At 65.9% G+C, this 23,964-nt stretch overlaps 2 protein-coding genes across 2 annotated transcripts in view; both read left to right on the forward strand.

Moving 5' to 3' along the window:
- Positions 1 to 619: 619 nt before the first annotated feature.
- The window catches only part of TIMP2 (TIMP metallopeptidase inhibitor 2), a 44,058-nt gene continuing 20,713 nt past the window's right edge, over positions 620 to 23,964 (forward strand). Inside the window, exon 1 of the mRNA XM_062215553.1 lies at positions 620 to 771. Coding sequence (XP_062071537.1) covers positions 642 to 771 — 130 coding nt within the window. The 5' untranslated portion in view covers positions 620 to 641. The remainder of the gene's footprint in view (positions 772 to 23,964) is intronic.
- Positions 20,642 to 22,180, forward strand: CEP295NL (CEP295 N-terminal like). The gene has a single exon (XM_062175026.1). It carries the CDS (start codon positions 20,642 to 20,644, stop codon positions 22,166 to 22,168), a length of 1,527 nt encoding a protein of 508 aa, XP_062031010.1. The 3' UTR covers positions 22,169 to 22,180.

The raw sequence follows: 23,964 nt of genomic DNA on the forward strand, positions 1-23,964 counted from the left end.
TGTTGGCTGGTCAAACAAATATGGCCAGTTTATAGAAAATCCTGTTTTGTTCGCAGTCACCACACCCCCCACCCCAGCCCCCACCCCTCCAATCCCGAGGCCTCCGCTCTCCTCGGTAACTTCCACGGCGGCCACGGGGAGGGGGTGGCGGGGAAGGCACCCGGGCTCCGCAGAGGGGGCGCGGGCGGGAAGGTGGGGGTGGGCGGCGGGGGTGCGGGAGGCCCCCGGACGTGCCAGGCCCCGCACAACAAAAGCCCGGGCTCCGGGGAGGGCCCGGCGGCGCGGAGGAGGGGGCGGCAGGGAGCGCCCGGAGCCTGCATTGGCCGCCGGCCACCGGGAGGAGGGGCAGGGCGGCGTTAAAACGCCCGGCGCGGCCCGCGCCCGCAGCACTCGCGTCCCTCGAAGGCCGCGGCCGGCGCCGGAGCCCGCCGCCCCCACCCTGCCGGCGCTGCCCCCGCGCCGCCCCCGGGACAAAGAGCGCGGAAAGTTTGCGCGGGGAGTGCGGCGCGGAGCGAGCGGGTGCGCCCGGCGCCCGGGGCGGAGCGCGCAGCCCGAGCCCCCACCCGCGCCCCCCAGCCCGCCGGCCCGAGGAGCCCGGACCCAGGCGGCGCGGCCCAGCCCCGCCGAGCCCCCGGCCCGCCATGGGCGCCGCGGCCCGCAGCCTGCGGCTGGCGCTCGGCCTCCTGCTGCTGGGGACGCTGCTGCGCCCGGCCGACGCCTGCAGCTGCTCGCCGGTGCACCCGCAACAGGCGTTTTGCAATGCGGACGTAGGTAAGGCGCGCGGCGCCCGCGTCCCCGCGTCCCCGCGACCCCCGGGGCCTCGCAGGCTCCCGCCCGCCGCGCGGGGACGCCCGGGGCGCGCCTTCTCCCCTCCGTCCCTCCCTCCCTCCCTCCCTCCCTCCCTCCCTCTCTCCCGGGCCCTCTCTGCCCGAAATCCCGCTGCGGGGCTGCCCGGGAGGCTGGTGCTGGGGGCGGGGGCGGTGGGGGTCGCGGCGTGGGATGGGGGGGCCGGGGGACTCCTGGAGAAACTTCCACAGGTGACGTGGGCTCAGGGCCGGGTGGGGACGGGCTCTGGGCACGCTTGTTTGGGGGGGGCCATCGCGCCCAGCTTCCCTCCCTCCCGGGGTGGCTTCCCTGGGCTCAGAGGGGCAGGTGGGAGAGGGCTCCCCCCTCCCCAGGCCCGCGGACTGCGCGGTGCCCCGCCCACGCGCAGGGCTGGGCAGGGCCCGCACCCGTGGGTGTTTTGCTGTGGGTGACTGCGTTTTCTGGATGCGCACAAAACCCGCGGATGGCAGGGCAGGCAGCACTGGGTGGCTGTCTGTGTTGGTCCCCAGGGCTCCCTGTCCCGGGAGAGGGGTGCTGGTTGGGGAGGCAGGGTGGAGTCCCCGGCCTGGCTGTGATCCAAGCGGCGGCACTGGTGGGAAAGCCAGGATTCCCAGCAGGCTCAGGTGCCAGTCTCCAGGGCTCGTCCTGGGGCAGGTGCAGGCTCGATCTGGGCCTCCGTGCGCGGCTGGCCAGGCACCCCTCGCCCGCCCAGACCATACGGCAGGGGTCCCTGCCCCGCCTCGCCTCCTGTCCCTAGGCTCTCCTGCCTGCACCCCCCGGGCCTACTGAGCCTGGTTTGCGGGTGCTCCTAGCCACGGGGCTTGGTGGCACCTGTGCCAAGGCGTGGTGAGTGCTAGCAGAGGAGTTTGTGCAAAACCTGCTGGGGGTGGGGGGGGGATGGGGTCTTTGCTCCACTTTGGCTTTGGTGCTCAGCCAGATTTGTGGGCAGGGGGGTGTCCCTGGGAGGCCAGCCTGGCCAGTTGTGGGGGAGTCGGACCTAGGACCCGAGGGAAATGGGGAGTTGGAGGCCTTGGAGCCACAGCGGCTGCCCAGCCGTGGGGGGTGGAGGGGCAGGGGGAGTGTGCCGAGGCCACTGCCAAGCTTTGGGTCTGGACCGGAGACGGCAGGGGTGAGTGCTGGGGTGCAGGCCTCAGGGCCCCTTCTTGCCAGCTCTCCAGCAGAGCCACAACTCTGAGTGAGACAGAGGCCAGGGTCCCACGGCCGGTCCTGCTGCCTTCGCTTCCTGGGCCTGCCTGACCATGGCTGTGGTGGCACCGGGGTGGAGGAGGGAGGCGCCCGGGGCAGGCAGCGTGGGTCCCCGCTGGAGGCTCTGAGGGAGGCTGTCCCAGGCCCCTGCCAGTCCCTGGTGGCTCCGGGCCGTTCCCCGTGTTCCTGCAGCGCATGGCCCTGCCCCCGTGTGCCCGTGTCCAGATTTCCTCTTAGAAAGTCACTGGACCTGGGGTCCACCCTAACGCAGATGACCTTGTCTTAGCAAAGATCCTGTGTGCAGGTAAGGTCAAGGTCATGCCCCCAGGTTGTGGCTGGATGTGTATCTGGGGAGGGGCCACTTGGCCCAGCACACCCCAGGCTGCCCTCTCGTTCCCTTGGGATAAAAAGTGAGGGACACCACAGGCTGGGCCCCTAGAGCAAGGCCGGTGGCCGGGGAGAGGCTCAGGGCCCGGGGCTGCTCGGGGTGACTGCCCACGATGGCCTAGAGCAGAGTGGCCCGGGGTCCAGGGCTGCTCGGGGTGACTGCCCACGGTGGCCTAGAGCAGAGTGGCCCGGGGTCCAGGGCTGCTCGGGGTGACTGCCCACTGTGGCCTAGAGCAGAGTGGCCCGGGGTCCGGGGCTGCTCGGGGTGACTGCCCACTGTGGCCTAGAGCAGAGTGGCCCGGGGCTGCTCGGGGTGACTGCCCACGGTGGCCTAGAGCAGAGTGGCCCGGGATCCAGGGCTGCTCGGGGTGACTGCCCACTGTGGCCTAGAGCAGAGTGGCCCAGGGCCCGGGGCTGCTCGGGGTGACTGCCCACGGTGGCCTAGAGCAGAGTGGCCCGGGGTCCGGGGTGACTGCCCACTGTGGCCTAGAGCAGAGTGGCCCAGGACTCGGGGTGACTGCCCACTGTGGCCTAGAGCAGAGTGGCCCAGGACTCGGGGCTGCTCGGGGTGACTGCCCACGGTGGCCTAGAGCAGAGTGGCCCGGGGTCCGGGGTGACTGCCCACTGTGGCCTAGAGCAGAGTGGCCCAGGACTCGGGGTGACTGCCCACTGTGGCCTAGAGCAGAGTGGCCCAGGGCCCGGGGCTGCTCGGGGTGACTGCCCACGGTGGCCTAGAGCAGAGTGGCCCGGGGTCCGGGGTGACTGCCCACTGTGGCCTAGAGCAGAGTGGCCCAGGACTCGGGGTGACTGCCCACTGTGGCCTAGAGCAGAGTGGCCCAGGACTCGGGGTGACTGCCCACGGTGGCCTAGAGCAGAGTGGCCCAGGGTCCGGGGCTGCTCGGGGTGACTGCCCACGGTGGCCTAGAGCAGAGTGGCCTGGGGTCCGGGGTGACTGCCCACGGTGGCCTAGAGCAGAGTGGCCCAGGGTCCGGGGCTGCTCGGGGTGACTGCCCACTGTGGCCTAGAGCAGAGTGGCCCGGGGTCCAGGGCTGCTCGGGGTGACTGCCCACTGTGGCCTAGAGCAGAGTGGCCCAGGACTCGGGGTGACTGCCCACTGTGGCCTAGAGCAGAGTGGCCCAGGGTCCGGGGCTGCTCGGGGTGACTGCCCACTGTGGCCTAGAGCAGAGTGGCCCAGGACTCGGGGTGACTGCCCACTGTGGCCTAGAGCAGAGTGGCTCGGGGCTGCTCGGGGTGACTGCCCACTGTGGCCTAGAGCAGAGTGGCCCGGGGTCCAGGGCTGCTCGGGGTGACTGCCCACTGTGGCCTAGAGCAGAGTGGCCCAGGACTCGGGGTGACTGCCCACTGTGGCTAGAGCAGAGTGGCCCAGGGCCTGGGGTCCAGGGCTGCTCGGGGTGACTGCCCACGGTGGCCTAGAGCAGAGTGGCCCGGGATCCAGGGCTGCTCGGGGTGACTGCCCACTGTGGCCTAGAGCAGAGTGGCCTGGGGTCCAGGGTCCGGGGTGACTGCCCACGGTGGCCTAGAGCAGAGTAGCCTGGGGTCTGGGGTGACTGCCCACTGTGGCCTAGAGCAGAGTGGCCCGGGGTCCAGCAGTCGAGAGATGTCCGTTTTGGGTTCCTTTGCAGACACAGAGGGGCAGAGGGTCTGGCTCGGGCCTCAGGTTTTATATAGCCCCTCCCCCCAAGTGCAGCCAGGGTGTGGCCCAGGTGCTCCTGGGGGCTTGACCACGCCTGACTTTCTTGGTGGTGTGCTGACTGCTTCTGCTTCGGGCTCCAGGCAGGCTTGTTAAGTGTTTGGTGTCTGTGAGAGGTGACTGGAGACCGGATTGCTCTGTGCCCGTGGGAGGGCTGGCCCTGGCCCTCTCCACTTGCTAGGATCGGAACGGTGGTCAGCAAAGAGAATTCGTGACGCGGCAATGGCGTTGAGGACGGAAGGTGCACCGGTCACCTTGGGGAGGGCCCGGGTCCCTGGAGCCCGACAGGCGACGAGTGTTTGTCTCCACGGCAGCTCTGCTGAGCGGGGCTGCTGGTCCAATCCCCTCCCCAGTGGAGTCTCCTGCAGGCCAGCGCAGCTCCAGCAGTCTGGCTGGAAACCAGCGGGGGGCTGGCCGCTCAGCAGCTCCACGCGTGGAGCCCGGAGTCGCTCGGCACGGCTGAGCTGCTGGCACACCCGGGCTGGTTTCTGGGATCGGACGCTCTCTGGAGCGCATCGGCAGAGAATCGAATCTGCCCTCCGAACTGGGTGGCGATGGCCGTGGCCACCTCGCCGGTCCACTATGCTGCTGTTTCCGGGAGGTGCCGTCTCAAACCGTCCGGCCCCAGCTAGGGAGGGGCCCACAGCCATGGGCCGAGGGCAGCCGGGCTTCCTCCTGGGCCCGGCTTGTGGACACGTCACTCCCATCACTGCATTCCAGGGACCGGACAGGTAGGAGGGCCACCCCGAGCGGCTGCCACGTGTACCGCAGCGTCAGATTCCTGGGAGTTGAGTCTGGGCTTGTGGGCGTGGAGGCCGTGGTCTGGCGTTCCTGATGGGTCTGTGCATCCCAAGTCTCCCGCCCAGCTTGTCTGTCCCCACAGCTACGGGGTGGCTGGCTCTGCCCCCGGGGCTCTGAGGTGGAAGCAAGGTCTTGTTCCTGCCTCTGGGAGGGGAGCCCCAAAGACGGACGCCGGCCAGTGTAGGCGTGGGCTTGAGGCCATCTGTCAGGGCAAGAGGGGCCCTGCGGGTCCTCCCCAGCCACCACCGTGCGGTGTAAAAGTCAGGCCCAGCGCCGTTTGGCAAATTACCGCCCACGGCTGTGCTTTCCAGGTGACCCGCAATCGGAAGACGGCACATGACCGAGGCGTCCGTGGGGTGCCAGGAGCCAGGGCTCCCTGGGAGGGCGGGAGGCCCCGTGGGCACTGGGGCTGCCGGGCTCGGCTTTGGGCTGTGTCCCGGAAGCGCGCGTTCTGCGGGGTGGGGGTGGGGGAGGACTGAACCCTGGGTTGCTGGCAGCTGCCCGGGTTGGGAGACAGGAACTGGGAGAGGTGTGTGTGAGGCAGGAGGCGTGGCAGGTGCTGGAAGGGAGCTCTCGCAGGGCCACACGCGCACGCACACGCACTCGCTGCTCCCGTCTGCTGTGGGCATCGCACCAGCCCGGGACCCTCTCAGGGGTTGTGCCCTTCTTGTGGCCCCGCCCGGTGGCAGTCTTCGCTGTGGCCGGAGAGTGCTGGTGGGCACGGGTCCCCCCGTCTCTGCCGGGCACGGAGCTCACGTCCTTTGGTTTGAGTGGGTGCACAACAGGATGTAGGTGACTCCCAGGCTACTGGCGGGGCGGGTGTCTGCAGCCACTTGTCCTGATGCGATGCCTAAGGGGTGGGGTGGGGTGGGGTGGAGTGGTGGTCTTGGTTACAGACTGGCTGGGAGATGTCCTCTGAGGGTGCCGGGCAGCCAGGAGGAGGGGGAAGCAGACTCGGGGGCACGGGTGTGGCCACAGGGTCTTCTTCTTTAGAGCCGGACTGACTCTGGGCCTGGGTTCTCCCAGCACAAGCACAGCTGCGTAGAGCCAGGGCCCGGGTCCTGCGGCTCAGACCGCGGGGCTGGGGAACCAAGGGTGGGCGTGAGATGTCCCCTAGACTGGGGGGACTGAGTTAGGCGAGCAGGCACGAGGCTTCGCTCACTGCGTCACCTGTCGGTGGCAAGGCTGGGGCACGGCAGAGGGGAAGGAGTTGATGCCGAGCAGGCCAGAGAGGGAGGCCAGGGTCAGGGGGCCCAGCAGGGAGGCGTGGACCAAATGTCCCCACTCCAGCTTGTCACATGGCGTCCGCATTCCTTCCCGAGGGCCCAGGCGAGCTGCCCGAGATGTTCCAGCTGCGAGTGGCAGCAGAACCCGCTCTGGGGGGGGGGGGGGCGGGAGGTAGCAGGCAGACGCCGCGAGCCTGGAGGCGGGCACTGGGGTTCGTCAGGCTCTCCAGGTGCCGCCAACACTGGCACAGAGCTGCTGTCCCCAGAGCGGGGTGTGGTTGCCGAGACGGGCTGGGTTTGTGCGTGGACCGAGCCGCCCGTGGTGGCCCCGAGTGCTCGCTCAGCCAAGCCCTGCTTTTGGCTGCTCTGGCTCTGAGCAAGCATTGCCAAGGCTCAGAAGAGGGGGACGTGGCAGGTCCACGGGGAGGAGCGGCAGATAGGGGTGGGGGAGGGAGGAGGAGTGGCCAGGAGCGTTTCGCAGAGAGGGTGCCCCCAGGCCTGAGTTGCCTGTGGCCCCGTCCTGGCACCCAGCCCTGACGGGTCCCGTGGGACAGTGCGGGTGGAGCTGCTGCACAGGTTAGGGTCTGGTGTGGCTCCTGCCCCCAGGAGGCGGGCTGGGCACGGACCTGCTCTGAAAGGCAGACGGGGCCCAGGGATACCGGGGCAGGGGTTGGCCTGGGGGTCGCGAGCCCTGCAGCTGTGAGGGGTGCAGGCGTGTGTATGCAAATGTGTGTGCACACATGTGTGCGTGTGTGTGCACACATGCACGTGCTTGCACGTGTTTGTGGAGCAGACGGGGCCCAGTCTCAAAGTGATATGTGGCCTCCAAGGGCGGGTGCTGCCAGTTTGTGTGTGTGTGTGTTTTTTTTTTTTTTAATTTATTTGAAAGAGTTACAGAGAGGGAGAGAGACAGAGATCTTCCACCCGTTGGTTCACTCCCCAAATGGCTGCAACAGCCAGAGCTGGGCCAGACTGAAGCCAGGAGCCTCATCCGGGTCTCCCACGCAGGTGCAGGGGCCCAGGCACGTGGCCCATCCTCCACTGCTTTCTGAGGAGCATTGGCAGGGCGCTGGATCGGAAGTGGAGCAGCCGGGACTCGAACCCGTCCCCCTACAGGAAGCCACTGTCGCGGTGGCAGCTTCACCCGGTGTGCCACAGCGCTGGCCCCAAGCTACCTGCTTTTTCTGGGACTTATGTGTGGGGTTCCTTCTTGTTGTGGTCCACAACGGAAGAGTCACTTTGTAGGCATTTATTGCGCACAGAGTACCTTACAGGTGCCTCGAGGAATTTTAAAACATGACTCAGCCCTGGCTCTGTCTCACTGGACCATGGCCACACAGAGACCCAGTGGGAGATTTGGCCTCTGGGAGAGGCCCAGAGGGGTGGAGCCAGGCCCAAGCCCGGGGTGGGCCCCTGGAGCCGAGGTGTGGCCTGGATTCCCGCGGGGGCACCCAGGGAAGGCTCCTGTGGCCCCTGCAGAGCTGTCGACCCTGGGCGGTGGGCAGGCGGCAGCAGGCTGGGCCAGGGGGCCCGGTGGAGAGACGCAGTCACCCTGGGCGCAGGAGACGGAGCCAAGTCGAGGGCAGAGTCCCCGGGGGATGAGCGGTGCCTGGGATCCGGGGTTCCTGCAGCTGCCCGGGGTTCCCGGGTTCTGCTGGGCAGGGACAGTGGGGTCTGGGACAGGAAGTCCCGGCCGGGCTTCAGCAGACCACGGAAAATGTGTGCAGGGGATGCAGTGGGAACAGGAAGTGACCCCTCCCTGGAGGAAAAAGGAGGGGGTGGGGGCGTGGGTCACGCTGGCCTCGGACGCCGGAGCGGGCGGTCTCTTACCCACCGCCCAGGGCTGCACGTTTGGGAGCGGAACACGCCCGTGGGAGGCTCCCTGAGGTCAGCGGCACGCCTGCCCTGAGTCAGCGCCCGCCTGTCGGTGCGCTGTGCTCAGGGCCCAGTGGGGAGACCTGGAGTTGGCTTCCGGGAGCTCGGAGGCGAAGCAGGCTGATTGCGCCACGCTCAGTCACGGCGGCAGCGGCAGTGACGGCTGTCACCCGGTGCGCAGTGCCAGGCTTCCTCCGCTGTCCCTTGCTGATGTCAATGTGGTTCATTCTGTTAACCCATTTTATAGATGGCCAAGCAGAGGCGCCGGCTCATTGAGTTGCCTGCTCAGGCACACGGCTAGGGAATGGCAAAGCAGGAAGAGAGGGCTTTTGAGATAAGAGGCACCATGTACAGAACACGCTGATCCAACCCAGGCTCCTGGGGAGAGGGGTGGATGCCAGTGGTGGGCGCTGGAGCAGCCCAGGGTGGGGACGCGGCCCGGGCCTGGGCCGGGCGCTGGCCTCCTTCCTGTCGCCTGCCCGTGTGTTGCAAGCGAGCTAAACAAATTGAGCTGTGTCCTGACGGCAAAACAGGAAGCGGCCTCTGAGATGGTGGCGTGGTCGCCGTGTTTGGCCTAGAAACACTCTCGGAGGTCGTCTCTGTCAGCACCCAGGTCCGGCCTGTGAGTGCGCGCGTCCTCTGAAGGTTGTCAGATGGAACAGACGAACGTTTAAAAATGCACGGGGCTGGCGTGGAGGATGATCGCGCGCACGCCCACGGCGAGAAGCAGCGTGGCTGCCGCCCCAGGCTTGTCTGTCCCTCCTGGTGCCAGCTCCCCTCCCACCAGTTAACCGCTCAGCTGCGTGCTTTTTCTTAAAGATGTCTTTGTAACTCCGCCTTCCAAATAAATAAATAGAGAGAGGGAGAGACAGAGAGGGAGAGTGAGGTCTTCCATCTGCTTCACTCCCCAAGTCACCACCATGACCAGGGCTGGGCCAGGCTGAAGCCAGGAGCCAGGAGCTTCCTCTGGGTCTCCCATGGGTGCAGGGCCCAAGCACTTGGCCCACCCTCCACTGCTTTCCCAGGCCATTAGCAGGGAGCCGGATGGGAGGTGGAGCCGCGGGGACTCGAAACCGTGCCCATATGGGATGGCGGAGCTGCAGGCGGAGGCTGTAACCCGCTGAGCCACAGCGCTGGCCCCGCCTGGCCCTTCTTGATGTGGTTTTACTACCTGGGTGTCCCATTAAAAAAACAAAACGTGCACGTACCTCCTGCGTGTGCGGAAAACCAGCCCCAGCCGAATCCGGCGCAGTCTTGGGCAGTGAGGGAGATCGAGGCAGATGTCCTCTTTCTGCATATGTGTTTCCTCTCCGTTTTCTGCGATTAGCGTGTAGTTGTGTGGTTGAGTTCAGAGGCATTGGGGAGCGGGAGGGGAGGGTGTCTGGCCCATCGGCTGAGCTGCCAGCATCCCACATCAGAGGGCCTGGGCTCAGGTCCTGGCTCTGGGCTCTGCCTCCAGCCGCTCGCTAATGCTACCCCAGAGGCAGCAGAGACGGCCCGCGTGCTCGGGTCCCTGCCGCCACGGGGGAGACCTGGATCGGCTCTGGCCCTGACTGTCGTTGGGCATTTGGGGATGGGAGCTTTGTCCTCCTGCCTCCGAGGTCGAAGCTCTATAGAGAGGCATCTAGGGTGCCAGTGGGGAGCGAGGGCAGAGCTGACCGGGAGGGAGGGGCCTCCTCCACGCACTCCTCACTGTCCTGGGGTCCTGGAGACAGGGCATGGCACCAGGGGCTCACTGCGCCCTGTGAGGACGGTCGCTCGCACGCCGGTCACCCTCTCAAGCCTGCCGTCCTGTGGCTTTGAGGACGTCACGGGATTGGGCGTCCACCGCCGCCATGGGGTCTGTGGTGCCCCGAGTGCCCGCCCCGGGCTTACCTGGGCCCAGGTAGCCCAGCTCGGGTCTTCTGCCAGAGGTGCCGCAGAGGCCAGCCTGGGGCCCTCGCTGTGCGTACATCAGGGGGCAGCGTGGGGGGGCAGTGGCCGGGTCACCCAGAAAGGAGTTGACCTCCAGGAAGCTTGCTGGCCTGTCTCTAGGCTTGGCGAGCTACACCCACTGCCAGGCCCAGCACCGTTTCCGGGGTGTGACACGTGTCGTCTGGCCCTCAAAGCTGGACTTGCTTCCTGGCCTTCAGAGAGAAATCTTTCTGACCCTGGCCTAGGTCTCCGCGGGCCTGGCCTCTGGTCTGTGATGGCCGGCTCAGGCTCCTCTCCTGCCTTGTGGCCCGCCCCTCGCTTCCCAGAAGCACTTGACCTGAAGGTGCGAACCCTCTGTGCACCTGCCCTTGGCCTTGGAGCCGGGAGTGAACGAGCAGAGGGGGAGGAGCCTGGTGTTGTGCTGTGGAATGCTCCGAGCACAGAGAGACCCGAGACTCGGCGGGGCGTCTTCAGAGACCGGGTCCGCTTGGCTGAGACCTCGGTCCTCTCTGCTCTGTGGTCTGGAGGTGCGGTGGGGCCGGGGTCCCCCCGTGGGTGTGGCAGAGCAAACTGGGCCTTGCCCAGGCCCCATGTCCTCACCTGCGTCCTGTGATGAGGAGGGGGTGGGAAACAGGAGAGGGTTCAGGGGAAGCCAGGGGGCCACGGAGCTTGGGAACGTGGCCTGATGGGAGTGCCACGCCGTGGGTCCTGCGCGTTTGCAGGAAAGGCGCTCTGAGCCTCACGGCGCCCCGAGGTCCCTGGGAACCCTGGGACATCTCCTTGCCGTCACCCTGTGGCAGGGTGCTGCGTCCAGGCTGCGTTGTGGGGCCCCTGGGCTCCCGGTGCCGCTTTGGGCGTAAGGCTGAGCTGGAGCTGCCCACGTGTGACTGTCTCCAGGGCTCCTCGCCTGGCTCCTCGCTGGGGGCTTCCTCCAGAGCCCCCCAGCTCTGAGCCCTCCCTCGGGCGCCTCTGGGAGCACAGGGCCAGTGTGGCTCTGCCCAGGGCGGAACCGTGTGCCGGGGCGTGGGCGTGGGCAGTGAGCTGCGTGGACATCACCTGTCCTGGGCTCTCGGCCCTGCGGCCCACAGGGGGCAGAGGAATGACTCTGGTGGCCTCTGCAGGGGTGAGACAGGCTGACACACAGAAATGGGGGCCGGCGCTGGGGCACAGTGGGTTAGGCCACCGCATACCCTACGGGCATTGGTTCTTAAGTCCCAGCTGCTCCCTTCCGATCCCACTCCCTGCTAATGCACCTGGAAAGCAGTGGAAGACGGCCCGACTGCTTGGGCCCCTGCGCCCACGTGGGAGACCCGATGGAGCTCCTGACCTGGGCCTGGCCCTGTTCCGGCCATTGCGGCCATCTGGGGAGTGAACAGTGGATGGAAGAGAGAGAGAGAGAGAGTGTGTGTGTGTGTGTGTGTGAGAGAGAGAGAGAGAGAGTGTGTGTGTGTGTGTGAGAGAGAGAGAGAGAGAGAGAGAGACAGAAGAGAGACTTGTTTCTCTGTAACTCTGGCTTGCAAATAAATAAATCTTTTTTTTTAAAGCCAAAAATACAAATTTCCTGGGGCTTTTCTGTGCCCAAGGCCTTCTGCGCCGTTCTCTCTCTCCCTACCTCCCCCTCTCTCCCTCCCCCTCTCTCCCTCCCTCTCTCCCTGCCCCCTATCTCCTCCCCTCCTTCTCTCTCTCCCTCTCTCCTTCTCTCTCTCTCTCTCTCTCCCTCCCCCTCCTCTCTCTCCCTCTCTCCTTCTCTCTCTCTCTCTCCCTCCCCCTCTCTCCCTCCCTCTCCCCTCTCCCCTCTCTCCTTCTCCCCCTCTCTCCCTCCCTCCCTCTCTCCCTCTCTCCTTCTCTCTCTCTCCTCCCTCGATCTCTCTCTCTCCCTCCCCTCTCTCCTCCCTCGCTCTCTCCCTCTCTCCTCCCTCCCTCTCTCCCTCTCTCCCTCTCTCCCCCTCCCCCTCTCTCTCTCTCCTCCTCTCTCTCTCTCTCTCTCTCTCTCCCTCTCTCCCTCCCTCCCTCTCTCCCTCTCTCCCCCTCTCCCTCTCTCCCCCCTCCCCCTCTCTCTCTCTCCTCCTCTCTCTCTCTCTCTCTCTCTCTCTCCCTCTCTCCCTCCCTCCCTCTCTCCCTCTCTCCCCCTCTCCTCTCTCCCCCCTCCCCCTCTCTCTCTCTCCTCCTCTCTCTCTCTCTCTCTCTCTCTCTCTCTCTCGGACTCCATGGGGGAGGAGAGACTGCTGTACTGTCCTGTCGGGGTGGAGGCAGGCATCCCAGGACTCGCCCAAGGTCAGCAGCGGGAGCCCCGGGAGACAGGATGGGACTGCACAGCCACGGGCTCCCCGCTGCCCTGATCTGCGTGGCCGGGAGGCCTGCCCGTCCCTGGCGGCCCGCCGCGGCCGTGGGTGCCGTGGTCTGGCGGCTCTACGTTGAGGAATTTTTCCGAGGGACGTAATCAGGGGCACGTGTGAGCGTTCAGGCCCAGGCTGTTCCTCTGGGTCCTGCTTGTCTCAGGGGAACCGTGGAGGCACCCGTGCACGCCGCAGCCGGGCGGGCGGTGGGTGAATGGATCATGGCTGCGGGCATCCTGTAGGTGACCAGCAGTGTAGACTCTACTGGAGGTGTGGAAGGGACAGGTGCACGGGGCAGAGCAGCTTCCCCCTGCGAGTGTTGTCCTGGCTGACTGCTCTACGTGCACTCGTGTCAGACGTGATTTTTAAAACGCGTTTGTTTCCATCTATTGAAAGGGCAGAGAGAACTGATTCTCCATCCGCTGGTTCACCCCCAAATGCCTGCAGTAGCTGGGGAAGGTCCAGGCTGAAGCCAGGAGCCCGGAACTCTGTCTGGTCTCCCCAGGGGTGGCGGGGGTCCAAGCACTGGAGCTGTCATCTGCTGCCTCCCAGGGTGTGCGTTAGCAGGGAGCTGGAGCAGAAGCGGAAGAGCCGGGACTTGAACCAGGCACTTGGATACAGGGCGGGGGTTCCCCAGCTCAACCCGCTGCGCCAGGCCCGCCCCGATGTGTAATCTGGTGGGAGTGGACAGACCCAGACCCTGGGGGCCCGGCTGCTCTTAAAGACCAGTGGAGGATCCTGGGGGGAGGGTCTTTCAGCAGAGTGGATTAATTGAGGGGCCGGGGTTCCAGGATTTGCCAGGGCAGAGACAGGAGAGCTGGGTGTGGGAGTCCCAGACAGGCCTGGAGAAGGAGGTCTGGGGAGCCATGCCGTGTCCTCCCTGAAGGGTGGTGTCCAGCCCGCAGGGGCTCCAGGGTTTGGGGATGTCCTCGGGGGAGGGGATGTGGCCTTGAGACTTGGTACCTGTGGGCTGTGTCGGTCAGCAGAATGAGTAGGATACCTGGGGACACAGGAGTGGGCGTTGATGGGGTTGGGGGGTTGAGACATGCAATTGTGAAGGCGAGGGTGGCCCTGGTCTGCTGTCTGCCCCCCAGAGAGCCGTCTGCACCCCGGAGAGCCGGTGCCAGGACGCGGCCGATGCCGTGATGGTTGGTTTGAGGCCGAGGCTGTGTTGATAGAGTTCAAGTTCAAGGTCACAGAGAGGATTTTTTTCCCCTCCTTTTGTCCCATTCCACCCGCTCTGATTGGCTGCTGCTGCTAGCGCAGATCTTGGCTGGTCAGTGGGGCCAAGTGCTGGTCTCTCCTGGAAGCGCCCTCGGACACGCCCAGAAGTGATTGCCTTATCAGCCGTCTGGGAGCGCCCTGACCCTGGCAAGCTGACCACAGACTTAACCATCACAGGAGCCAAAAAGAAAGATCCGGAAAATGGGCGGGGCTCAGCTCTCCTGAGACTTAGTCTTCCCAGCCCTCTGCACAGTGGCCGCTGCCGCACCTCCCTGGGACCCCGGGCGTGCTCCCCGTGTCGTCAGAGCTGGGGGACGGGGGCGGGGCATACAGAAGCGTGGCCAGGCTTGTCCGGCCCCTTCCCTGGATGGGGCTGGCCAGGGTTCCCTCTCCCTGCACTTCCAGCCGGGATTTGGCCCTGGGAAGCAGGGCCCTGGAAGCATCTTCCCCTGAGTCAGTGGATGATGCCCCCTCCCCCTCCCCCTCCCCGGCAGAAGGAGTCGCAGGGGAGACCTGACCTTGACGTGTGCCTCTCTCGTGGGGGTGCCGCCCTGTGTGCCCCTCCCTCCCGAGGCCCCCGCCCCGCTGGCTGGCTGCTGCCTGAGCCTCGGCCTTGCCAGGGGCCCCTTGGCTGGGCACTGGCCCTGACCTTGCCTCTGTAGTGATGTCACAGCACAGCAGCTGTGCGGTTCCCATGGCCGCACCGGCCACAGTTCACCAGCGGGGGCAGGCGGCTGGGCTGCAGGTGGAGGTGGGAGCTGCAGCTCCAGCGGCCTTGGTCAGTGGGCCCCTGAGACCCCGCAGGGACGCCTCAAGGCCGAGGTTACTGTTGCGTCTTTGGGAGGGAGGAGGCAGCTGAGGGCCTCTGGGCTGACCTGGGAGGAAGCCCGGCACCACGGGCCCTCCCTGGGCGTTTGTTCTGGAAGGGGAAGGGGCTGTTTGGAGAACTGGGGGGCGGAGGGGGTGTTCTGGCACGGCAGGAGCGGCTGCTGGAACTGGGACCCCGGCCTGGGCAGGGCACGTGGGGGCAGAAGTTGCCGTTGTTCGTTTAGTAAGCCAGCAGCTGGGTCAGCGGCCCCTAGGCTCTAAGTTTGCAGGTCAGTCTGCCTCGGTGTGGGTGTTTGGAGGAGGAACTGGGGTGCAGTGAAGCTGAGCTGGCTCCCCAGGGGCTGAGCGCCCAGCCGCCTGGAGCGTCCCGTTGTTGGCCGCGCACCAGGGAGATGGCGAGAGACACGCATGGGTGAAACGGCCTCCCGGGGCTGGCGGGGCTCCTGGTCTCCCACGGCCCCCAGCTCACAGGGGTCCCAGGTGTGGTGTTGGAGATGCAGGGTTGCCGTGTTTCTGATGACCGTTTTGTCTGGGCCTGGCTCGGGTGCCTCCAGGGATGGGCGTTCCGCTGCCTGCCCAGTGAGTTCAAGACAGAGGGTGCCTCCCTGCACGTGATGTGTGCCCAGCGGCGTAGCGCGGTCGCCTGCAGACACGCACAGTGAGTAACCACCCTGCTCCCCAGCAGCCACGGGGGGCCCTGAGCATCGGCGGACCCACCTTACAGACGAGCAAACTGAGGCAGCCAGGGTCAGGCAGCTGGCCGAGGCCACGCCGTGGCCAGTTCCACGCCAGCCTGTTCTAGGCGGCTCTGTCCCCTGCCCTGCCGGCCTCTGGCACCGTGGACTTCTCCTGTTTCTTTCATTTCCTCCTGAGCCCCGAGCCTGCAGCCCCCTGGCGGGCGTGGGGCTGGGCTCGCCGCAGGTGCGTGCACACAGGCACGGATCAGCTTGGCTGGGTGACCACGTGTCTGCCCACGCTTGTCCCTCGCCCCTCGTCGCTGCCTTCTCTGGCTGTGTGCTTGCGTGGCTGGACGTGGGGGTCCCTCTGTGAGTGGGGGGTCAGTCGCCGTTCTTGCTGTCCGTCTCAGGGTTGGCCGGGTGTGGGAGCTGCCCTGGCTCTGGGGAGGTACGAGCTCTGTCTCCCCCAGGAGCCGTGCGTGTCCTGGGTGGGGAGGGTCTGGAGCTTCCTCTGACCTGGTTTGCTGTTACTTGGACACAGGAGTAAGGCGCTTGCTTGCGTGGGTGACCGTCCACGATGGTTTTGGGGGCTAAGCTGCTATCGGACCGGTGGATGGAAACTTCTAGAGGGGAGGAGGGCCTGGGGAGCTGCAGTCGGCTTCCAAACCCACATCACGTTTAGTTTAGGGGCGCACTGTCTGCACCCTGGAAGCCTGGAGGGATGCCCTCCCTCATCACCCCACAGACACAGCCCAGAGCTCTCAAACGGGCGCCTCCCGTGTGCTCCCCAAGGCAGAAATGCCGATTGGATTTGTTCAGGAACTCGGGAAGTCCTCGCTGTGGCCAGTTTTGTGTGGCCTGGGCGCTGGCCCTGTGGGAAGTTGGGAGGCGTCCTCCGGGGAGGGGGTGGAGCCTGGGCTGGGGAAAGTGGGCAGGCGGCTAAGTCGCCGTGCAAGGTAAGGTGCCAGATCCGGCTGGGGGGTGCTTGGCGCCGCCGGGCCCTGCCCTGTACCCAGCTCTCTGGGATGGGACAGACGGGCCTGGGAGCCGGGTGGTAAGCCTCTAGGGGAACGGTGTGAAGGCCGCTCCCCGCAGAGGCTGGGCAGGCTGTGTGGGGCAGGCCTGGGAATCAGAGCTTTGACCGCAGGGCCGCGGGGGCTGCGACCCCCTCTGCATGCCTGCTGGTGCCGACACTGGGGACCCAGTGGCGGGAGGCGTGCAGGTGCCACAGGGGCTTCAGGGGCTCTGGAGAGAGATGGTCGGGGCTCGGCTATGGATCGGGGAGAAGGAGGGGCAGAGCAAGGCAAGGCAGGTGCAGCCCCGTTGACCAGGGCCTCAGTGCCCAGTGTGTGGTCCGTGGCCGCAGGGTGATGCTCTGGGAGCTCCCTGGCCGTGCAGACTCAGGCTAGGCCCCGACCTTGGCCTTAACCCGCGTGTCTGCAGGAAAGGGGCGCATCCATCCGTGAACCCCGCGTCGGGTGGATGTGCAGACAGCAGGCCCGCCCTGGGCCTTGGCGCCCATCACAGGCCGCGCGTGCTTCCTAGGGTCATGGGGCCAGGGAGGCCAGGGGTCAGGTGGGGAGAAGCACAGCCCAGCGTGGAGGTGGCTCCCAGCTCTGCCCTCCCTCGGCTGTAGGTGGGAGCCTGGGTCAGGGGTTTGAGTCCCTGGCGGGGGCTGTTGTGAGCTGTGTGCTGCGGGCTGGTGGCCCAGCTTCCCTGAGTGTCGGTTCCCACGTCGGAAATGGGGACAGGGCTGTAGCTGTCGCCCTCCGGGTGAGGCCGTGTGTGATGGGGAGGCGTGGGGTGAAGTCACGCAGGTGAGCTGGCAGCCAGGGGTGGGTGTGCCCAGTGCCTCGTCCACACAGCCGGCTCCCTTCAACCCTGCTTCCTCCCGTGTGTGAAACGGCTGCGCACGGTCCCCAGGGCTCGGAGCTGCTTGGAGGCTTCCAGCCCCGGGTGGCGGGAGGGAGGGGCTGACTTGGGAGGGAGGAGGCCGCCCGCGTCCTGCCGTCATCCTGGGAGAGGACCGGGCCGGTGTCGGCTGTGTGGGTTGTTCGGAGAGAACCGTGTACCAGGGTCAGCCCTGCACACTTGGCTGTGTGCAGCTGGTGGCAGTGCGGTGACAGCAATCCCCCCCTGCCCTGTTGGAGGGCTGAGCCGCTGTGTGACCACCTGCCTCTCGGGAGCAGGGTCCTGGGTGGGCCTGTGTCGTGTTTATACCGCAGTACCCCTCAGTGGACCTGAGTGGACGGCCACGTGCTGCTGGTACTGAGACAGAGTTGCATGCCAGCCTCTCCACTGGGAGCCCATCGGGGCCGCTGCATGGCCTGGAACCCTGACACTTGTTGTCCCTGGGCCGCCCACAGGCTGTGGGGAGCGAGGAGGCCAGCGAACCGGCTACAGGCCCTGGGGCTTCCCTGGCCCGTGACGAGGGTCCCTCTTGTGCAGGGGTCTGAACAGCTGCATGGGTGTGGCCGCTGCGGCTGGCTCCATGCACAGGGCCACAGGGCCAAATAGCGCACGAGAGAATGGGCCCAGTGTCCACTCTGTGCTCTGGGAGGCTCGGGTGCTGCCCAGGGTCTGGATGGGTGCCCTGCCCCTCACCCCCTGCCTGCTGCGGAGTCTGGCTGCATCCTGGTGGTCAGTGGTGGCCGGCACAAGGCAGCTGTTCGCTCCGAGGGACAGAGGTTGTGTGGGGAGCGGGACCGGCGGGCGTGCGGGGGCCGAGGAGCCCGGAGGGTGAGCCCAGGACGCTCAGAGCTGCCCACAAGGACGTGAGGGACTCGGGCACTGGGACACTCCAGCGCAGCAAGCAAGGAGGGTGGGGGGCTCTAGAGGGTACCGGCGCGAGGACCCCAGCCCAAGCACGGATCCCCCTTGGCCAGCGTCCTGCCTGGGACCCTGGCAGCCTGTCTGAGGGACTGGAGAGACGGGAACGCTTGGAGAGCAGGCAGGTTCCCGCAGAGGAGGCCACCGGCTCGGCGGGCGAGCAGGCACTGTCCCTGGGCACTGTGGGCGTGGCCAGCGCTTCAGCAGCCACGAGACCCCACCTCTGGTCTCTGGTTGACTGGGGCTGTGGTGATGGCCACGGGTGTGACAGCCATGTCAGCTGACTGCACTTTGCTGGACTTTGTCCTCAAGGTCTCTGTCCAGAGTTGTGCGTCTCTCCGTGTGTGTGTGTGTGTGTGTGTCTCCAGAAAACTCCACGGCACAGGGTGCGGCGGGGTCGGGGCACAGCCAAGAGGGCACAGGTAGCACAGGCTCCTGCAGGTTTTGCCATGTCCAGGGAGGGTGTGAGGTGTGGGCCGGTGGCTCAGGCAGAGCAGTTGGACCTCACGCATGTTCTCGCCAGGCGTCTTCCAAGACGGACCCCTCCCCACCTGTCTGGACACCCCCATGGCTGTTCTGGTGGTGGGAAACGCTCGGTCTTTGGCATCTGAGACCCAGATTCAAACCCAGCTCCTTCAGCCCCTCCTTCCGTCTTTGTGTGGACACCGGCTCCCAGTTCCTGTGCGAGTAGACGCGGGGTCGGAGTTCCTGGTCGTACGGTGAGCCAGCCTTACCTCGGCTGTTTTCTGCGGCAGCTGCACCGCTGGCAGCCCCGCGGGCACTGTTCAGAAGGCTCCGGCTTCCCCGCCTGCTGCCAGCACTTGCGTCATGGCCATCCTCGGGCGTGTCAGTGTGTCCGTTCCCTCCCGTCCACCTTTCCCTAGCCACGGCTGAGGCTGGACGTCTGTCTGTGTGCCCTGGTGGCCGTGTGAGCCCTGGACGCGTTTTAGTTAGCCGATCCGCCCTCTTGCCCTCCGATTGGTTTGTCTGGATTTAAGTCTTACTCCTCCCTTCCATTCGGCGTCTTGAGAGGGGTGTCCTGGCGGAGGGTTTAGCTTTGGTGACGCCCATTTGCCGATCCCCTGTTTACTGCCTGGGCGCCTGGCGCTGAGAAGTCCTCGCCACACCCGAGGTTGTGGACCCGCGTGCACCTGGGCTTCACTCAAAGCGTGAAGGATTTTCCACGTTCCATCGAGGGCTGTGGGTCCCTTGTGAGTGAGTTTTTGCGTGTGCTGTGAGGCCAGGGTCTGGATTCCTCTCTGCGGCAGCTTGGTCAACAGTCTCGGTACCCAGCTTTCTCCCTCACCCTGCACCTGTACCCGGCCCGGCCCGGCAGGCGAACGCCACGCCAGCCACTGTTCTGAGTGTGCGATTCCGTCCGTGGCCTGGTTTGTCTCTGCCCCTTGCTGGCTGTGGCCCAGGTCAGGTGTCTCCGTGTCTGCCTGCCTCAGTTTCCCCGTCTGTGAACCAGGGGTGGTAACAGCTCCTCACCTTTGCAGGGTGTGAAAACGAGTGGGCGGAAGTGCTGGGGGGGGGTGGCAGCCACACGCTCCTGTGGCTGTGATACGGACACATAGTGGTGTCCGACTGCCCTGGCTGCGTTCCGCTCCGGCTGCTGAGGCTCGCTCCGTAGTGAAGGGGCGGTGAAGGGCGCCTGTGCCGAGCGCGGCTGTCCGGGAAGCGGCTCCTTTGGCTGACAAGTCGGGCCGTCTCTGGCATCAGCTGCAAGCCGGTGAACTTTGGGTGTGGAGCCACTGCTGCCCCGGGAGGGCCTGACGGCACGGGGCCTTCCTGCTGCGGGGGCCCAGGCGAGGCGGCTTCTGCTAACTGCACGGGGCACCCACTGGGGTTCAGAGAGGCGATCAGCAGTCACGCACACACACACACAGATGTGATACACGTGCATGCACACACAGACGCACACACGGACGCTTGGTACACACACCCTGCACACACAGACACTCGCACACACGGACACACACAGACACTCGTACACACAGACGCTCGCACACACGGACGCTCGCACACACAGACACTTGGTACACACACACGGACGCACACAGACACTCGCACACACGGACACACACAGACACTTGTACACACAGACGCTCGCACACACAGACACTTGGTACACACACACGGACGCACACACTCGCACACACGGACACACACAGACACTCGCACACACGGACGCTCCCTCACACACCCTGCACACACAGACACTCGCTCACACAGATGCCGCTCACACGGACGCCGCTCACACGGACGCTCGCTCACACACCCTGCCACCGAGCGCCTCCTCCTCTCTTCCTCCCCCCCCCCAAGCCACGCCCTGCAGAGGCCACAGCTGCTCCCCCAGATTTGCCTTCAGGCGCTGCCATTCTGCCCCTCCCCCCACAGCCCGGGCCCAGCCCCCAGTGCCAGCACGGTCAGCATCTGGGCCAGGGCCATCCTGTGCGCTACAGGATGTGTGGCGGCATCCCCGCCTCCACAAACCACGGGCCACCAGCACCTCCTCCCTCCAGTGCTGTCCCCTGGGAAGCAAAACCACACACTGTTTAAAAAAAAAAAAAGCTGCCCCAGGAGCTCCCATGGGGGAGGGTGGGGGGCGGGGCCTGGCGGGCGGGGGCAGGGCCTGGCGGGCGGGGGCGGGGCCGTGCTGGGGCCCCGGAAGCCTTGTGCATCGTCCCGTCCCTGTAGGTTTGCCGTGGAACACTTGCGGATCGTCTGGGGCCTCCAGAAGCTTCTGCTCCTGGCCGCCGCCACCTGCCCCGGGCAGCCGGGTCCGCGGAGCTCGCACGCATGCAGAGAGGCCGGGAGCAAGGTGCTCGGCCGAGCCCCGCCGCCACCGCCGACACCTCGCTCTCCTGGCAGAATCACCCAGTCAGAGAAGAAGGCGCCGGGGCCCTGCAGGACCAGCAACTGCAGCGCCTGGCCGAGGAGCTGAGGGTGCTGTGGGAGGGCGCGCGGCCCCTGCAGGTGCGGGGCCCGGAGCGGCTGTCCCTGGCACGGCTGTTGCGTGGGACAGGAGGGCCGGCAGAGAACGACCGTGACTCGGTGGAGCCGGCCCGGCGAGGAGCACCGAGCCCCCCGTGGGCCAAGCAGCACAAGGCCGGCCTGCGAGAAGAGAAGCTGACGAAGCCACAGAACGGGCAGGCCAAGTCCCACAAGAAGTCGGGGGGCCCAGGGAAGCTGGGAGGGCCCCCCTCCCCGGGGCCCCTGGAGAAGAGCAAAGGGAAGCGGGCACCTGCAGCCAGCAGCAGCAGCAGCCGCCGGCCCGGGGACCCCCGGGGGAGCAGAGGGCCGGCCCGGGAGAGGCTGCACCCGCTCCTGGCTCCCATGGGTGACATCAGGCAACAGGAGGAAAGGGAGAGAGCCCCAGGTCAGCAGGGTCGGAGGCAGCCGGGGAGGGGCTGCTGGGATCGGAGTGCAGCCCGCACAGCTAAGGGCCCCGTGGGCCCCACCCGAGAGAGGGGGGCGGTGCCCCAGGCGGCTCCTCGCCAGCAGGGTGCCAGGAACAGGTACCAGAGAGAGCTGCAGCTTGCCCTGGAGGCGCTCTTTAACACAAACCAGAAGCTGAAGGAGCACCTGAGCTTGCACCTTAAACTGAGGCCGGAGCTGGACCGGGACCCCAGTGCAGCACGGGGCTCCTCGGAGACGCAAGAGCCCGGAGGAGGGGCCCCAGCCGCGGGGAGAGCTGTGGACGCAGGGGCAGCGCCCGCTGGGGATCCTGGGAGCCCGATAGAGGCGGAGCCCTTGCAGGTTTTATTCAGAAGCGATTTGAAGCACTTACTGAGCGAGGCCGAGAACCCCAGACGCCATCCGACGGCCAAGCCCACGCTGAAGAGCGACAGTCAGCCCCCGCCCCCCGAGGCAGGGACGTCCACGGACCAGGAGGCCCCGCTGCTGCACAGCTCGGAATCCGGACCAGAGCCACCCACGCCGGCCTCGCTGGCGGAGGCCCGGGCCGGCTGGACGGCGTCGAGGCAGAGGCGGAAGTCGGAGCTGGAGCAGGCACTGCTGGAACAAACCGAACGCCCGGATATGAGCTTGGAAATCCACTACATGGCGGAGCTGGAGGAGGAGCGGCGGGAGCGGAGGAGGGCGCTCCTGGCGCACCTGAAGGCCTGCCCCAGCACGGCCCAGACCAAGGAGAGGGACTACGAGTTCCGGGCCATGTCCCCCCTGGGCAGCGCCGGGGTGGACGAGGACAGGCAGAGCCAGATGGTCCGCGACCTGCAGCAGCAGATCCTGGAGCAGAACCAGGCCCACCAGCAGTTTCTCGAGCAAGCCCGGCAGCGTCTGCAGGAGTTCCAGAGGGCCTGCTAGGAGGAGGGCCCCGCCGTGACCAATACACCGCCGGTGCTGGCTGGGGCACGGCCAGCACCTGCCTCTCTCCAATCTGTGTCTGCGTCTCTCCTTGGGCGTCTGTGACACTGACAGTGTCGGGGTCCTTCCCCTGGGCTCGCGCCACCTCCTTCCCTAGTCCTGCCTTTCAGACGGTGTCCCCCATGGGGAAGCTCCTTGTACCAGGATGGGAGCCCGAGCGGGGCCCAGGGAGGCGGCCAGCCCACGCACGCCGGCTGTGTCTTTTCCTGTGTGCAGGGACAGATGGGAACTCTGGGTGAATTCGGCTCCTCCGACGTTTTAGCCAAGTGAACGCTGGGCTCTCGGGGGCGCCCAAGGTCAGACAGGCACGGTTTCAAGAGATTCATCATTTGTTGCTTCGCTGCTGGCTGAGACATGGACCGAGAGATTGAACCAAAACCTCTCTGTCTTTCAAAGAAGAAAAATATGTTTTCTTTTTTAAGATTTATTTATTTGAAAAGCTGAGCAACAAAGAGGGAGGGAGGGAGGGAGGGAGAGACAGGGAGAGGGAGAGGGAGAGAGAGCTTCCATCCGCTGGTTTACTTCCCAAATGGCGCCGACAGCCAGGCCAAAGCCAGGAGCCTGGAACTCAGTCTGGGTCTCCCACGTGGGTACAGGGCCCAAGCACTGGGCCCATCCTCCACTGCTTTCCCAGGAGCACTAGCAGGGAGCTGGATGGGAAGTGGAGCAGCTGGGACTTGAACCGGTGCTCAGATGTGGATGCCAGCACTGCAGGTGGTGGCGTAGCAGGCTGGGCCACAATATCAGTCTCTTAGTAGAGTCTCCTTTTTTTATAGAAACTTATCTTTTATTTTATTTTTAAACATCTATTTTATTTATTTGAAAGGCAGGGTTACAGAGAGGCAGAGAGAGAGAGAGAGAGAGAGAGAGAGAGAGGGAGAGAGGTCTTCCATCCGCTGGTTCACTCCCCAGATGGCTGCAATGGCTAGAGCCGCACTGATCCGAAGCCAAGAGCCAGGAGCTTCTTCCGGGTCTCCCACGTGGGTGCAGGGGCCCAAGCACTTCCAGTGCTTTCCCAGGTCATAGCAGAGAGTGGATCAGAAGTGGAGCAGCCGAGACATGAACCAGAGCCCATATGGGATGCCGGCACTGCAGACAGCGGCTTTAATCGCTACACCACAGCACCGGCCCCCCTAATACAGTCTTAAAACTTTAATTTGGAGGCCGGCGCCGTGGCTCAACAGGCTAATCCTCCGCCTTGCGGCGCCGGCACACCGGGTTCTAGTCCCGGTTGGGGCACCGATCCTGTCCCGGTTGCCCCTCTTCCAGGCCAGCTCTCTGCTGTGGCCAGGGAGTGCAGTGGAGGATGGCCCAAGTGCTTGGGCTCTGCACCCCATGGGAGACCAGGATAAGCACCTGGGTCCTGCCATCGGAAAAGCGCGGTGCGCCGGCCGCAGCGGCCATTGGAGGGTGAACCAACGGCAAAAGGAAGACCTTTCTCTCTGTCTCTCTCTCACTGTCCACTCTGCCTGTCAAGAATAAAAAAAAAAAAAAAAAACTTTAATTTGGGAAAGGGAGGGAAGGGAGGGAGAAGCCAGAGAGCCCGCCCTCCTGGGAGACTCCCCTGGGTGGCAGTGGAGTTCCCACCCCTCAGCCATGGGGTGAGTGGGTGGTGAGTGGGTGTGGTTACCTTCCAGTAAAGATGGGTGGGGGCGGATCTGACCCTTGGGCCCCCGGATGAGGGTGACTTGGGAGCCTCCCTGCAACCCCCCCCCCCCAGCACAACGGATCCCCGG

Source organism: Lepus europaeus, chromosome 18, assembly GCF_033115175.1.
Source record: "Lepus europaeus isolate LE1 chromosome 18, mLepTim1.pri, whole genome shotgun sequence".
Taxonomy (NCBI): domain Eukaryota; kingdom Metazoa; phylum Chordata; class Mammalia; order Lagomorpha; family Leporidae; genus Lepus; species Lepus europaeus.